Source organism: Pleurodeles waltl, chromosome 6, assembly GCF_031143425.1.
Source record: "Pleurodeles waltl isolate 20211129_DDA chromosome 6, aPleWal1.hap1.20221129, whole genome shotgun sequence".
Taxonomy (NCBI): Eukaryota; Metazoa; Chordata; class Amphibia; order Caudata; family Salamandridae; genus Pleurodeles; species Pleurodeles waltl.
Window position 1 is genome coordinate 1,070,300,470 of NC_090445.1, and position 17,432 is coordinate 1,070,317,901.

Consider the following 17,432-nt stretch of genomic DNA (forward strand, 5'->3'; position numbering starts at 1 on the left):
GCTTGACTTTAACCTACATTGATTACCGTACTCCATATTGGTACCTTTTTCCCACTCTCCTCCTTGACTAATCTATTTCGGTTTCCTCAAACCCCATAACATTCAGATGCTTAATACTTGATATGTGACATATGTTTGTTAGTGTATGTACTGGCTTGTTCTGTAGTAATGCAGAATGTGTATTACCATCATCCACAGAGCTGTATGTAGCGGATCATGTGTTCATGTACCATTGGTTTACTATGCACAATGTTAAAATAAATGCTATGTGCTCAAAAATAAATAATTGTCAATCAATAGTATACAATTTAAATACTGGACAATGACAACAATCAAATCCAAGACACGTAGAAGCACATGCCTCATATTTTGACTTCAGAACCAAGCTAGAGCTTCCCCCCTCTTTGCAATTAATGAGAAGCCATTTTGTAAAATTGGGGATGTTTGCTGGTTCACACGACAGCTAACCTGGGACCAGAGTTATCCAGGATTACCTTTGGTCAGAGGCATCCAAATTTACATTTGACCGGAGGGTGCCCATGGGTTGACTAGGCTATGCAGGGCTAGAGTATACAAGCTTAGATAACGGGGTATCAAGGGTTTGTTTGGGTCAGAGAGTAGCAGCATTTAGCACAGGTTATAGGGTACCATGATATCCTAAGGATTGGGGTATCCATTTTTACTTTGTGATAATGGGCATAGTGGGCATACTGGAGTATCTTAGGCTAGAGGGTATCCTGGCGTACCTGGATGAAGGGTGTATCCAGACTTACCTTGGACAAAGCCACAAAGGGAAACTTGTCCATCTCTAGTTGAATCTCCTCTCCAGGTTGACCGGCTAACTGTCCCTTTCGGATCCGGGCTGCAGTCACAGTTGCCACTCCCATTCCTAAAATAGGAGCATATTGCAGTTAATGGAAGAAAGACTACAGCAGAAGCTGGACATCAATGTATATCTATTATGTTACACTTGTCTTTATCATAGTACATGTCTACCCAGAGCCTGGCTGCTGGAAGTATGCATAAGTATCTGTTTATGGTTGTGGGTTTATCCTTGAGGGTCGTCCATAGGCCTGCCCATCAACAGGCCATGCCTATTGGTAGGGGTGTAACACAGGCCCCTGCAGTCCGTGTGGTGCAGGAACTTACAAACATTCAAGGGGGACCAATTCAGCCCAAGCCCAAGGAATATCTGTGAGATATAATAACCCAGATGACCATCTTGATATGTTGGGGGCGGTGTGGTACCCCTTTGTGCTACGCCACTGCCCACTGTAGCGAGAATAGGTGATTTACGGTAGTGTGAAAAATGACCATTATTAAAGTGTATGGGTTGGTGCCAAGAATGTTTAGTGTGAGCTAGACTCATTGCGTGCCATAAGCGAACATTTCCCACCCAAAAACTAGTTCTTGGTTTTGACAAGCCCCCAATCAAGAGCCTTTGCAGGGTAAATACCCAGTTAAAAATGTCCGGAATTCACGCTTTTTCAGGCATTAAAGATTTAAAGCCCTTTTCTCCCCCTTTTTCGTAGAAGTATCAGAATCACAAACTCCTCCCCGACTCAGTCTATGAAAAAAATAGACACACTTTCATGTATATATTTATGGCACTTTGCCCATTGCTCCTCCAGTGACGCGTTCCCTCTCTCTCACGACGAAAGAACACTTACCATCCCCGAGGAATATGATGCCATTTTTAGCCACGTTGGTGTTCAGCACCTGGAGCTCCAGGGACTGCTGCAGTGTCTTCTGGGCGGAGTCTCTCCAGTAGTTCGGGTCTTTCTCTCTGTCTGCGGAGAGAAGAGAAAGGGGTCACTTCAGCCCGACATAGTCATATCCGAAGCCGGACTGGGGAACCAAAAGCAGCCCCGGCAAAAATAATGAAACCAGCCCCGCCCCTTCCCTCCCCTCGCGCAATCTCTCTCCTTGCATCCACCCATTCTCTCTCTCTCCTCTCCTATCTTCTACCTCTCTGATGGATTTTTTTTTTTTTGATGCCCTCGTCCCCCCGCCTTCTTTCTCTCGCTCTTGAAGCCTGCCAGCAATGTAATTAAACTCGGGGAGCTGAGAAAGTGAGAGAGGCACCAGGAGTGGCCCTGTGCTTTCGAAACCAGTCTCCAAAGACTCCTGCCCTCCTGGGAAATGCCCGGGAAAATGAAAGGCTTGAAAGGCCCTGGTCATTTCCAACTGTATTTACTAGTGATCCAGGGCCCTGGCATTTACATCTATCAGAGGTAGTACCCTCGGCTGGGGAGACTGCTGCACACCGCCCTGTCAAGAGAATGCGTCACATGGAGTGCCAAGAGACTGAAACCTTTAAAATAACCAGAGAACGGCACAACTGGCGCCAGGTCAGACTGCTGCACAGAGCCCAGCACACAATGGAATAAGCGCAGGTGCACCCAAGGGCCCTAACGCAAGCAAGGAGATGCCCCTTGCACATCAGCTGGGTAGTAAAAGAGTGATATCAGTGGGATGCAGGGACCCCTGTCACCCTGCGGCTACTGCACCTGCTGCACGAGTGATAGCTATGTCCGTTTCATAGTCCTGTAAGAGCGTTTTTTACTATTACCCCAATATATTGACAAACATTAATGAACAGCAGACGTCTAAGGAGGCGAGTGAGACAGACTGGAACTGTAGGAAGCATCGGATGTTAGAAGGGAGCGCTTAATTCACTCAGCTGTTTACTATTGGCTTGAGGGAGGATGAGAAAGCGGTAGAGGGGAAGCTGAGGGAAAACGAAGGAAGGAGGGGCGGAGAGGAAAAGAGCATGAGAATTACTGATGTGGGAAGGAAAGCTGGGTTATTGAGACTATCAGAAGAGGAAGGGCTGGGGTGAAGAAAAGAGAGAGCCTGATGGGAGAAGAAGTACACCGAGAGGCTTCTGGTAAGTCAAACCCTGCTGGAGAAGAAGGAATGAGATAGAGGAGTAGAAATTAGTATTTCAAAAGGAATGAGGGGGAGAGAGAGGAAAGACGATGGATCAGAAAGAACGGAAGCGTTCCACATTGAAGATTGACGAGATTGGATCTTCATCGTCATCTGGCTTGGGGTCTTCACTCCAGGTAAACCAACGGTTGACCCAAAAAATGTGCATCGCTAATGCACCTGACAAAACCACAAGGTACACATCCCAAGGGTATGTAATTTGGCATGTGCTGCTTTCCAGTTGTGGTGGCAGACTTTCATCCCTCCAAGGTTGATCAAATGAGTACTATTGAGCTGGGTGAAAATAAAAATCTGTTATTTCAGCACTAAAAAAACCAAGAATGAATGTGTGCTTTACAAATACGTGTGATGTACTGTTTTTTTCTGCTTCGGTGGATTCATAAAGTTAAATAAAAGAATGTCATCAACGTTAAATGAGGTAACAGAGAATAACCAAAAGCTTCAAACTATAAAGTCAGAATCTTTAAATATTTAACATGACAGTACGCTGCAGATAAAATGTACAGCACAGTTTAGAGACCAATGATTTTACTACAAACGCTGGAGTAGTAATGAAAGATCGGACCCTTTTGTTAGTGGTTCTTGTGGGTCAGGCTAGTGGTGAGATGGTTGCATGAGGGCCCATGGGACTTTATTTTATTGAAGTTATGATACAGCACCTGCTGCATCAGGTAGTTAAAATGATCATTACTTCCTACACATTTCTAGTCCTCCTCTAACAATCCGCCTCTTGCATTAGCCTTTCTTCCACTCCTCCCCTCATCCCTGCACATTTCCACCCTAACCCTTCACCCGCCCCCATCATTCTTGTTGCTTTGCTTCTGTTCCCTTCATCCACAGCAGTGTTGGAAGTGGGTCTCCTCAGCTGTGGAAGGAGGCCACAACAATGCTGATAGTGGCCTGCATCCTCCTGGGAGAAATATTCGGTGCTGGCACTCTTTGTTTACTTTTATTTTACAATTTAAGTACTGCTGTAACCCCATGCATTTATGTTTGCGCAATGGTCTGTAGGGCGAAATGCATGTTTTAAAACTGATGACTGCATAGGTGTTGACATTGTTCACTTGACCACTTCATTGCCATTTTGTTATTCCACTGGCCAGTTAGAACCGAAGGGTATGTCAAACTATCAAGTATTTTTAGGCCGAGCATACTAGACAGCGCATGTGCTGTCTGTTGTAAGGCATATTGCAACTCACCAAAAGCACAGAGGGGCCATTGCTTACCATTGGTTGGCTTTCTTTGTTACTCTCATTTGCCTGCTTCTTCTTTGTGCCTAGCTTGTCAATATAATGTTTGTTCGGCCCCAATAGAGCATTTTCACTTTGATTTGATTGCGGAGAACACACAAATTACAATTGCGCTTTCCGCAATGAACAACAGTACTTGTAGCATAGTGTTAGAAATGGGGTTTTTGGTTGGCAGTTAGGTTGCCCTCTGTCCAAGCAAGAACCCTCACTCTAGCCAGGGTAAGTCACACACAATCCAAAATCAGCCTGTGCTCACCCTCCGGTAGCTTGGCACGAGCAGTCAGGCTTAACTTAGAAGGCAATGTGTAAAGCATTTGTGCAATAAATCATACAACACCATAGTATAACACCACAAAAATACACCACACAGTGTTTAGAAAAATATAGAATATTTATCTGGGTAATTGTAGGTCAAAACGATCAAAGTTGCAATACGAATTTGTAAAGATAACACTGAAAAGTGATATTAAGTGTCTTTAAGTCTTTAAAAAGCAATAAAGGGTCTTTCAAGCACAGAGTACCTGGTTTCTGGTGGGAAATCTCCTCAGAGGGCCACAGGAGAAGAGATGCGTGGAAAAAGGGGTGTGTGCGTCGATTTCCTCTCAGCACACACAGACTTGCGTCGTTCTTTTCCACGCGGGGAAGTGGGGCGTCGTTTTCCGGCGCGCAGACAGTCTCTTTTTGTGGATCGCGGGGATTACCAGATGTCCCGGGTCTTGTGCGTGGATTCTCCTGCTTATTTTCCGGCTGCGCGTCGTTCTGCGGGGCTGCGCGTCGAAGTTTTGATCTCACGGTAGGCGTCGCGTCGATTTCTCCTTGGAAGTCGGGCGGCGTTGTCCTTGCGAGGCCGTGCGTCGAAATTTTAGTCTCACGGCAGGCGTTGCGTCGATTTCTCCTTGGAAGTCGGGCGGCGTTGTCCTTGCGAGGCCGTGCGTCAAAGTTTCACACTCACGGTAGGCGTCGCGTCGATTTCTCCTGGAAAGTCGGGCGGCTTTGTCCTTGCGAGGTTGTGCGTCGAAGTCTTGATCGTCCCGAGGGCGTCGCGTCGATCAGCGTCGGTGTGCGGCGTTTTTCTCGCCGCGAAACAAGCTGTGCGTCTAAATTTTCGGCGCACGGAGCGTCCAAGTGAAAGGAAGAAGTCTTTTTGGTCCTGAGACTTCAAGGAACAGGAGGCAAGCTCTATCCAAGCCCTTGGAGAGCACTTTCACAGCCAGACAAGAGTTCAGCAAGGCAGCAGGGCAACAGCAAGACAGCAGTCCTTTGTAGAAAGCAGACAGGTGAGTCCTTTGAGCAGCCAGGCAGTTCTTCTTGGCAGGATGTAGTTTCTGGTTCAGGTTCCTTCTCCAGCAAGTGTCTGATGAGGTAGGGCAGAGGCCCTGTTTTTATACTAAGTTGTGCCTTTGAAGTGGGGGTGACGTCAAAGAGTCTCTAAGAAATGCACCAAGTTCCCTTTCAGCTCAATCCTGTCTGCCAGAGTCCCAGTAGGGGGTGTGGCAGTCCTTTGTGTGAGGGCAGGCCCTCCACCCTCCCAGCCCAGGAAGACCCATTCAAAATGCAGATGTATGCAAGTGAGGCTGAGTACCCTGTGTTTGGGGTGTGTCTGAGTGAATGCACAAGGAGCTGTCAACTAAACCTAGCCAGACGTGGATTGAAGAGCACAACAAGATTTTAGTGCAAAGAAATGCTCACTTTCTAAAAGTGGCATTTCTAGAATAGTAATATTAAATCCGACTTCACCAGTCAGCAGGATTTTGTATTACCATTCTGGTCATACTAAATATGACCTTCCTGCTCCTTTCAGATCAGCAGCTGCCACTTCAACAGTGTATGAGGGCAGCCCCAATGTTAGCCTATGAAAGGAGCAGGCCTCACAGTAGTGTAAAAGCGAATTTAGGAGTTTCACACTACCAGGACATATAACTACACAGGTACATGTCCTGCCTTTTACCTACACAGCACCCTGCTCTAGGGGTTACCTAGGGCACACATTAGGGATGACTTATATGTAGTAAAAGGGGAGTTCTAGGCTTGGCAAGTACTTTTAAATGCCAAGTCGAAGTGGCAGTGAAACTGCACACACAGGCCTTGCAATGGCAGGCCTGAGACAGGGTTAAGGGGCTACTGAGGTGGGTGGCACAACCAGTGCTGCAGGCCCACTAGTAGCATTTAATCTACCTGCCCTAGGCACATGTAGTGCACTCTACCAGGGATTTACAAGTAAATTAAATAGTCAATCATGGATAAACCAATCAATAGTACAATTTACACAGAGAGCATATGCACTTTAGCACTGGTTAGCAGTGGTAAAGTGCTCAGAGGTCAAAAGCCAACAACAGGTCAGAAAAAAATAGGAGGAAGGAGGCAAAAAGTTTGGGGATGTCCCTGTCAAAAAGCCAGGTCCAACACATAGTTTCCTATTTCAAGGAAGAGGCAGACTGGATGCAGCTCAACTGCTGAAAACTAAATAGTAGTATAACGGAGGTGCTTACGCTAAGCAATTAACCCCAGTTGTGGGGCCCCATTGTTGGCCAACCGAATTAGACATATGTCCTACTCCCAGTCAGTTGATCAAAGATCTTGGCGTCTGGCTGGACAATAAATTGACCGTGGATCAGCAAATTAGCAAGGTAGCAGGCGTTGCTTTGGATTGCTTAGATATTTTAGTAAGCTCTTATGGTATTTGCCTTTGGATACACAAAAAACTGTTGTGCGTGCTCTAATAATCTCTACAAGAACAACCAACAGAAGCCCTTGTTATGCATCACAAGTCCAATAATTTCTAATGGGGTTCCCTCTTTTTCTTAAATTTCAAGCAAGGAAACGGGTTCTAGTAGATATCTATGAACCACCCCATTGTGTGTATTTGATTAAAAACAGGTCCTATGCCCCAGGGTGAATACTAATTGTAAGCAAAAAGTGTAACTATAGGAAGTGCCTCACATAAGCACCACCAACATGCGATTGGCAGATTCTCGCCAACTTGCTCCCTCTCTCATCATCTGCAAATTTCCTATGTAGGGAATGGAACCAACACGCAAGCAAGTGTAAAAAGAATGTAGGCTGGCCACTTATACATATGGTTTGTGATGCACCCCCACACCCCTAAGTGGAAAATGTGTTCAATCAAATCCAATCTAGCCATCACTCCAAAAACTAGACTGTCATGGCTGGGGGGTCATTCTTTGGCTATTTTCTGGTAATGAAATTATGGAATGCCTTGTGCTGACACTGTGTCTGTGAAACTCCTATGCGCTGCTTAGGAAGATTCTTAACATGTGGCTTTTTAAAGCCTAGCTTAGCTCTCTATAGTCTTTGATCTGCTGGCACTGGGAATCCCCACCAGGTAGCCATGCACTTCATAAATTTGACTTGATTCCTTTGCATATCTGCTTGCCTTGCCTGCTTTTCAAGCACAACTTTTTTCTTCAGTTTTGAGCACTTCATGAGAGTGCATTTGTTTTCAAGCCTTGGTACTTCTCTCCACTGCAGTACTCTCATTCACCTGCCTGACTCCCCGTTGCACTAATCCATTTGCTTCTCTCTGTTATCTCCTCTCCACTTTGCAGAGTATCAAATCCATTGCCAAATTCAATAGGTCACAATGGTGAGACCTACTGCATTTGCCAATGCTTGTTTTTCTCAGGTGAGGGATATCATGTTTGTTTTGATGCAGCCACTTGAATGAGGTCATGGGGTCTCAGCGCTCACTCCCAGTGCAGTCAATAGCAACAGCTTCCATTAGTGCAAGGTAGAGAATGTGAAGAAGAGAGAGAGAGAGAAGAAATTAATGTGAAACTGGTGTTTTCTTCCAGTCATGTCTATTAGCACTTTATAACAAAGCAAAATATGGGAGTCCAAACAATCCATACCCAACCAGGTTACCTGCCACCAGTTTGCTTCCCCACCCACACACTCATAACCTGTTTCTTTTCCTTACTTTTCTGACCCAGGAATCTGCATGGTTTGGACCTACTGCCTCATGCAAGATTTACTCCCTTTGCCTGCACTTCCCCTATTTGACATATGTGTTGCTATACATCCAACCCACCACTTTTAACTTCCTAGGGTAGGTGAGACCACTATGATCCCGCTCTAAGAAGGCAGGCACTGGCTTCCAAAGTGTACTTCATTTATGCTCCATGCCAGTGGACGCCAGTAATGTGCCTGAGTAGAGGGTGGGCCACATGGACACACATACTCTCACTCAACCATAAAACATGCAAGCTCATTCACACCCATTCATTCACAACCGCACACACAGTATCCCACCATTCACAAGAACATACACATGAACCAACCCATTCACAGCAAGCGTGGTAAATAAACACATTCACACAGACACAATATGACAAAAAAAACTACCGGACCACAACAGTGATACTGGGTGGTAGGAGGGAAGCTCAGTGGTTACTGGAGACTTTGTGGAATGAACTGCAGGAATATTCCGCAACCACCTCTCATTGGCTGGCCTTGTCATGAAACAGGCATTAAGAGGAGGACTTTCCAATATTTGTCACAGAGTGGGATGTGTTAGTGACACTTGCTGAAACTTCCCCTCTCTGTGACGAGGCATCACTGATGGACAGTCGGTACTGGGAATTACAGGGCTTAAAACTGCAGCACATAGGTCTGAGTCAATTGGTAATGCGCCCCAACATCATATGGGGGAAGGCTTCACAGTGCTTTGCTGGGCTGAGGAGGTCACACCCTCAGGGCTGTGAACTCTTCAACCCAGCAAAGTTCGGCTCAGGCAGCCTGGCATTTGAGCATTTAGAGAATATACAGTGTCTGGCTTCCTGACCCGAAGATGAAGTGTCTGTCACACTGTCCTTTGCTCAGCCTGACAGACATTTTTCATGCTTTAAAAAGGGTGGAGCAGGGCTTCTGTGCCCTTATCGAGGAGTTGTACCTGCTCCAAGCCCGCCATATTAGGCATCAGTTTCTCCTCACCCACTAACTCCCACCCCGTAGCCAGAGGTCAAGCGTCAGGCACATGTTGTTACCCCATATGGAATCACTTGTTTTGCAGGAAACAAGGGATGTGAGATCATCTTTCACCTACCTGAATGGAGGGATTATGGGGGTGATTCTAACTTCGGCGGGCGGCAGAGGCCGCCCGCCAAAGTTCCCCACCAAAATACCGCTCCGCGGTCGAAAGACCGCTGAGGGTATTTTGGGATTTGCCCTGGGCTGGCGGGCGGCCGCCAAAAGGCCGCCCGCCAGCCCAGGGCAAATCAACCTTCCCACGAGGACGCCGGCTCAGAATTGAGCCGGCGGAGTGGGAAGGTGCGACGGGTGCTGTTGCACCCGTCGCGTATTTCAGTGTCTGCATAGCAGACACTGAAATACTTTGTGGGGCCCTCTTACGGGGGCCCCGCGGCACCCCCTACCGCCATCCTGTTCCTGGCGGGAGACCCGCCAGGAACAGGATGGCGGTAGGGGGTGTCAGAATCCCCATGGCGGCGGAGCGCGCTCCGCCGCCATGGAGGATTCTGCAGGGCAGCGGGAAACCGGCGGGAGACCGCCGGTTTCCCGCATCTGACCGCGGCCGAACCGCCGCGGTCAGAATGCCCTGCGGGGCACCGCCGGTCTGTCGGCGGTACTCCCGCCGACCTCTGACCGCCGGGGTCAGAATGACCCCCTATGTCTCCCTGGTGAGCCTTACCAGGATCAGTTTTGAGACATCGTTCTATCTATTGTCCTGTTCCCTTGGTGACCCCTCTAGTCCTACATACAGAAATGGGTCAGCTTCGTGCATGGCCATAGTATGTGTAAGATGTGCCAGTCTCCTTGCTTGCTTTTCCTACAAGCATTTCTTCAATTTTGTATGGTCCCTTATATTTCGCTTTTTTCGACTGTAGTGCCATTTATAGATTAGTTTATAAATGACTTGTTTCCCTTGAGTGCGCCTTGTGTAGGTGCTTTCCCATATGAAGATATATTCCCATTGTCGAGAAGATGTTGAGATAATTTTCTCATTCTTTTTGGTAATGATGTTTGTTTATTATCTGTTGTAAACTGAGGACTGCATATATCTTGGACAACGAGCTCTTGATGGATGTGAGAGCCTGCAAGAGGCATTCAAAGGGTGTAAGGTCTCTTAGTGCCTCTTTCCTAAAGTCTAGGTGTAAGATCTTATTTTGCAACAGAAGGTATCAAAGGCATTCTGACTCAGCAATGGCAAAATCCACTTTGAAAGTGTTAAGAATAATATTTGTTTCCCTAAATAGAGCACCCAATTGGAAACACCAGTGTACGTTCATGGCTGGAAGGCGGATTTTTCCACCCTTTGGAAAAAGTCAGTGTTGCTAAACAGTGGCATGAGTAGAGATAGAGCACACCTCTTCCACGGACCAGGCAGCAGCACACATCCAGTGTAGATTGTGTGACTGAGGATGTACATATGTTTCAGCCTTGTTAGGATTTCTGTACTCAAGGGATTTCACCCATAGGCTGCTGGTAATGTGCCTGAGCAGTGGGACGTGCCACACATGCATGCGTATTAACTCACACTCACTGATCACACATATCTGACTCACCCTGAAGCCACTCCGCCATGTATAGTTGTTGCATAACCTGGTTGCAGTGAAGTAGATCGGGCACCCCTAGCCTTTTCTGAGCTGGATGCTTTGTACATGTTTTCCAACTCAGCTAGGACTTTTTGCCCAGCAGATAAATGGTATGGATAGTTCTTTGAGCTGGTCAAATTCCTCATTTTTAAGGAGTTGAGAGAATTCTGAAAAAAATATAGGATCCTTGGAAGAAGCATCATTTTGAGAGCGACTATCCTGTCAACCCAGCACAGAGTGTGGGTTTGACAGGATGCAAAGCTAGTCTTAATTTTCTTCATCAGGGTTGTGGAGAGTTATAGGTGAGGAGAGAGTCACCCCACTGGCAGAGGCAGAAGCAGAAAAATAAAACTATAGTTTATTATCGTTTTATTTTTCTGCTTCTGGCACAGCCAGCAGTGCAGGGAGGAATGGGGCTGGCCCCGGGAAGTGAGAGGGGGGAGGAGGGGCGAGTGCACCTAAGTGCGCATGTGTGTTTGGCCGGTCATATGAGGCCGGCCAAACACACATGCGCACTTAGGTTTCTCCAGCCTGGCTGTGTTGAACAGCTGGGCTGGAGAAACTGCACAGACCCCAAGGCTGTGTTTGAGCAGCAGTCACTGCTGCTCAGATCAATCTTAGTGCTGCTTTCATGCAAGTTTTTTCATGAAAGCAGCACCAGCATTGCTCAGGAGCCTCTGCTGGCGTCCCAGCAGTGAAAGCTGGGACACCAAAAGGAGAGGAGCGAGAGGCAGCAGGGGTGTAGGCAAGATAAGAGCTTTTTTATTTTTTATTTTTACCTCGTCTCCATCCCAATACAACCCCACCCCTCCCCTTGAGTTATGCGGTGGCCGCCGCTGAGTTAAATGGCTATATACCTTATGTCCTGGGTTGACCATCTGAAGGTGGTCATGGATTGTAGTTGGGCAGCTAAGGATGGCCAACTCATGGAACTTGGCCTACAGATTTGCCCAATTGTGGGCCTCTGCTACTTCTCTACATACCTCTAGTTCTGAGATCAATTCTTTTAGGTATTGCCTTGGCTGTTATAAAGATATTAAAATGTTGTTCACGAACGCCACACATTTAAAAGTATTGACATGAAAGTGAAACCCTTAAAACCAAGGGTTCTCTCTGATCATGTGTAGTAGGGATTCTAAGGACTGAGCAAAGTGTGAAGGTGAGAGGGGGTGACCCCAGCATGCCACATCTGGGGGATGAAATGTGCCCAGCGTGCCAAACATTCATTCAGATGCTGGCCAAGGGAGTATTGTAATTGATGGAATTGATGGTACTGGGCTCCTGTATGAAGCTTGACTGATCAGCCTATGTCAACAAGGACATGACCCTATCTAGTCTGCTGGCAAGGAATTTCATAAAGAGTTTTGCATTAACCTTCAGAAATGATATCTGACTACAGGAGGCAGAGGGGTGGGTCTTTTACCAGATTGTTTAACAGGGAGATTGTTGTTTCCATCATAGACACCACCCTGGGAGTTACCAATGCTACTGAAGACTCCCAGCATGGTTGGAAAAGGTTAGGGGGTAAAGGTTTTATAGGGATGGAGAAGCCAACATGTCCTTTAGCTTTTTTTAGGCTTCTGTTTGCTCTCAGCACTTCCCGTTTATGCATTGGCTCCAGTGTCACTTTAAGTATTTTTTTGGGCACCGGGCAAGGCATATTTTGGAGCCCAGATTCAGAACAGCTTTGAATTTTATAACACCTTTTCTGCTAATCCAAGTCCTCATGATGCCAAGCAATACTGAATTATATTTAAACTTTTAGTAATGGGGACACACAAAAATAGCTGAAATGTGTCTTGCCCAGAGTCCCAGAAATACTTACGATCACACTGGGTAGAGCGGGAAAGAGTGAGAGGTAGATAATGTAAAGAGAGGCAGAGTGGTTGAGATGAAGAAATAGAGGTGAGACAAAGTGAAAGATCACTTTCCCAGGGGGCTCTTTGGGAGGTGGTGGCCCCAGCTGACTTCCCACTTTTTCCATGGCTTTAAACATCTCCGATTGGCTCATGCAGTCTTTCTGTACCCTGATCAGTGTGCAAGGGCAGAGGCACAGAAGCCAAACAGGAGTGTTTGGCCCGTGGATTGGAGTAGTCAGGTCCACTCAGCCCCTGTTAGAAAACCCAAAATGTTCCCTCTTCTGGCTCTTTAGTTTGCAGTTGCCACACTGAACAATTCTTATTAACTGGGATTAAGCCAAAGTGTGGAAATCCCAGCGAGTTGAAAACGACCTACAATACAACTGAAACTTGGAATATAGTCCAAGATTGCTGCATCTTTTTATGAGTTATGGATGTGGGCTATAGCACACTTAGCCTTGTCAAGTACCGACATTGATGAACATATTTTGAGTCTGTTGTACGCCACAGAATGACGGAAAAGAGCTGCCCAACAGATCAACACCTGCGAGTGTAAATGAGAAGTTAGAGCTCAGCCTGCTGAGCACACACCTTTTGCACCACCTTTTTTTATTTTTTATGAATTTCATTGTTGCTCCCTCCAACCTGCCAGATGCACTGGGGCAACACCTGGATGCTAGAGATAGCTAAATCCATGGGCCTTTGTGATCATCCCTGAGTCTTGTCTACCACGCTGTACACCCTCTGCTTCTGTGGCTCCACAAGACAGACATACTTCCACCATACCCCAGTGTGCAGACATGAATTCGGACAATACAGACGGCGCAGATGGTACTGTTACTACTGTTGTGTTTTCTTTCTGCTGTTGTGTTTAAGAGCTGGGGAACAGCTATGTTTGGAGCCAACTTTTAAAATAATCGAAGCGAAATAAAGTATCCCATTTCGGTTGGAAAAGTAATGATTCTGCATTTTGGACCACAGTGTTTGTATTTGTAAAGCTTCATGAAAAGTGAATGCTTGATAACTATATAAAGCAGTTACTATACTGTCTGCTTCAGCGACAGCCGCCGCAAATCTCAAGGGGAGGGGTAGGTGGAAGGGAGGGGGGAGACGGCGGGGGAAAATAACATAAAAATAAACTTACCTTACTGCTGTCTCCAGCCGCCTTGATCCTCTTCCCTCCATGTGTTTTCCCAGCATTCAGTGGGACACCAGCACATGCTCCCAGCAATCCTGGTGCTGCTTTCATGCTAAACATAGCATGAAAGCAGCATCAGGATTGGTATGAGTAGCAGTGACTGCTACTCAGACACAGCCCTGGGGTCTGTGCAGTTTCTTCAGCCCGGCTGTTCAACACAGCTGGGCTAGAAAAAACTAAGTGCACATGTGTGTTTGGCTGGCCTGAGACAGCTGGCCAAACACACATTTTCACTAAGGTGCACTCTCCCCCCCACCTTCCATGGCCCTGCGCTACCCCTTCCTGTACTGCTACCTGAGCCGGCAGAGGAAAAAAAGCCGATAGTGTGAGTATCATTTTATTTTTTATTTCCTGGCTCTTGGTCGGGAGGGCAACCCTCCTTCGCCAGAGCGAAGGAGCTTCCACTGGTCTGCTTTACAGCTGAACGTCACTAGCAGCAGATGGACCGATTTATCTTTTGATGGACAGTTTTTACTTCATCATGGTGATGGAGTAAATTACTCCGTTGCCCTGACAGAGTAACTGCCTGACACATTTTTAAATCTCCATCAGCCTGACTTGGTGCAAACTTACAAAACACAATTGTATTTTGCAAGTTTGCGCTGCTTTTGCATAAAAAATTGACACAAATGCGGCGCAAAAAAAGTATAAATATAGCCCAAAAAGATTTCTTTGCACCATTTTTTGCGGCATATTTAGTGCCTGCACAGAGCAAGCATTAAAAGGAGGCATACCATTATTTATAATGGGCCTCAACGTGCTTTGAAGGATTAGCGTCAATATTTTTGATGCTAATCCTGCAAAGCACCAAGTTAGCATCAAATATTTTGATGCTAGTTCCCTAACTACCGCTATGGTGCACCCTATATTAAATACAGCACACACATGGTGGCGCTAGGGGGGCATTTAGGGATACAAGAAAAGTGGTGCTGCCGTGGATGCAGTGCCACTTTTCTTAAATCAGGCCCCTAGGGTATTGCACCAGTGGCAAAAATAAAAGCTCGTAACTTGGGAGTCATGGTGGACAAGAAATTGAAGTTTTACCAACCGGTCAAATCGATTTGCTTTACAGGCTTCAGATCACTGCATGTCATCAAAAATGCAGTAGGTTTTCACATGGACGTCTGGGGCTGGAACTGTGTCTGCAGTGACAGAGTGAGATGGTAAGCGCTACTCTGTGGTGGTTGTGAGTGCTGTTAAGGCTGAAGCTTCCTTAGCCAGGTGCAACCTGGAGGAAAAGTCTGCAACCACACAAACAGCTTTATAATTAAAATGAACCGAAGAAACAACACAGGTCTTCATTGAGTTATTTGCATGTATTTCTGGAAGGTATCCATCCCATGGCACGCCTTTCAGAAATATAACACCATTAAAGTGCCTATCCATCTTCAGAGTGGCTAGTAGACACTAGGCATACTTTGGCAGTGTCCCCCTACTTTTAATGCCAGTGCAAACATATGATTGCAGTTTTCGTGGAAAGTCTATCAGTTTCACACTGAAGTATTTCAAGGTTTCCGTCTTGTTAAGCAAAAGTTCACCATCTGACAGAAGCATCGGGAAAGCTTCAGCAGTTTGATCGAGGTGTGATGCAATTACGCATCGTTCGAGAAACTTATTATGGCAGTAGATTAAGCCGTTTATTCAACATCTTAGAAGTGCCATGAGGTAGGTAGAAATAGGCACCTCTATATCAGGAAAGGCAGCATGCCAGCACCATATATACATACACACCATGGAAGGACGAAAACTTCATGCCCCAGAATGAAGTGGGCTCTTGAATAAAAAGGTCGGACAGAGGGAATGTGTCAATCAGGACATCAATATACTCAGTTGCTCTTATTACACTTCTAAGTGGCTGAGTATCGTTTCTTAACATGACAATCGAGATTACAAAACGTTAATGCAACCAAATGTTAAGCGACAAAGAGAAAACATGTTTTTGCACAGAAGGAGATTTTCCATTTCTGATTTTTTATGAACGGATGTGTGCACTGCTGGGGAAAGATTTTGATTTTCACCAAGTAATGAGGCTTACATTTGCTCGCGGGGCTCTTTTCTTTCAAGCACTGACAGAGTGAACCAGGCAGCGAAGGAGCCCATTCAGGGCCCTGAAGCTGGGCATGGACATACACTGCAGTTCGGTGGATTGGGGCAGGAGCAGGGCATTCAGAGATCTGAAGCTGGGCATGAACGTACCGTGGATTGGGGTAGAAGCAGGGCATTCAGTGCACTGAAGCTGGGCACGGACATGGACATACACTGCTGCTCGGTGGATTGGGGCAGGAGCAGGGCATTCAGGCCCATATTTATACTTTTTGACGCTAAACTGCGCTAACGCAGTTTAGCGTCAAAAAGTTTTGCGCCGTCTAACGCCATTCTGAAGCGCCATGCGGGCGCCGTATTTATGGAATGGCGTTAGACGGCGCAATCAGACCGGCGCTGCCTGGTTTGCGTGGGAAAAAACCACGTAGACCAGACAGCGCCGGCGTAGGGGGAAAATGGCGCATGGGCGTCTTAAAATGGGGCAAGTCAGGTTACGTCGAAAAAATCGTCTTAACCCGACTTGCGCCATTTTTTAACGACGCCCATCCCCCATCAACATGACTCCTATCATTGTAAAGATAGGAGTCATGCCCCCTTGCCCAATGGCCATGCCCAGGGGACTTATGTCCCCTGGGCATGGTCATTGGGCATAGTGGCATGTAGGGGGGCACAAATAAGGCCCCCCTATGCCACCAAAACAAAATATAAAAAAATAAAAAATTATACTTACCTGAACTTACCTGAATGTCCCTGGGGTGGGTCCCTCCATCCTTGGGGGTCCTCCTGGGGTGGGCAAGGGTGGCAGGGGGGGTCCCTGGGGGCATGGGAGGGCACCTGTGGGCTAATTTTGAGCCCACAGGCCCCTTAACGCCTGCCCTGAGCAGGCGTTAAAAAGTGGCGCAAATGCGCCGTTTTTAGCCACGCCAACTCCCGGGCGTCTCTTTTGCCCGGGAGTATAAATACCACGTAAAGGCCTGGGAGTCATTTTTTAGACGGGAACGCCTCCCTTGCATATCATTAACGCAAGGAAGGGGTTCACGCTAAAAAATGACGCACATTCCGGGAACTTTGGCGCTATTCGCCTCTAACGCCATAGTATAAATATGGCGTTAGTTGGCGTTAGTTTTGCGTCGAAATTGCGTCAAAAAAAACGACGCAATTTCGGCGCAAACGGAGTATAAATATGGCCCTCAGTGCACTGAAGCTCGGCACAGACGTAAACTGCTGCTCCGTGGATTGGGGCAGGAGCAGGGCATTCAGTGCACTGAAGCTGGGCACAGACGTAAACTGCTGCTCCGTGGATTGGGGCAGGAGCAGGGCATTCAGTGCCCTGAAGCTGGGCACGGACATATACTGCTGCGCGGTGGATTGCGGCAGGAGCAGGGCCCTCAGTGCCCTGAAGCTGGGCATGGACATACACTGCTGTTCGGTGGACTGAGGCGAGAGCAGGGCATTCAGCGCCCTGAAGTTGGGCATGAACGTACCGTGGATTGGGGCAGAAGCAGGGCATTCAGTGCACTGAAGCTGGGCACGGACATGGACATATACTGCTGCTCCGTGG

At 47.0% G+C, this 17,432-nt stretch overlaps 1 protein-coding gene across 1 annotated transcript in view; it reads right to left on the reverse strand.

Annotated features, from left to right (window-relative positions):
* LOC138300552 (alkaline phosphatase-like) overlaps positions 1–17,432 on the reverse strand; it is a 188,818-nt gene that overhangs the window by 135,063 nt on the left and 36,323 nt on the right. The window contains exons 2-3 of the mRNA XM_069240084.1: positions 1,671–1,790; positions 774–889 (exon numbers count right to left, since the gene is read on the reverse strand). Coding sequence (XP_069096185.1) covers positions 774–889; positions 1,671–1,790 — 236 coding nt within the window. The remainder of the gene's footprint in view (positions 1–773; positions 890–1,670; positions 1,791–17,432) is intronic.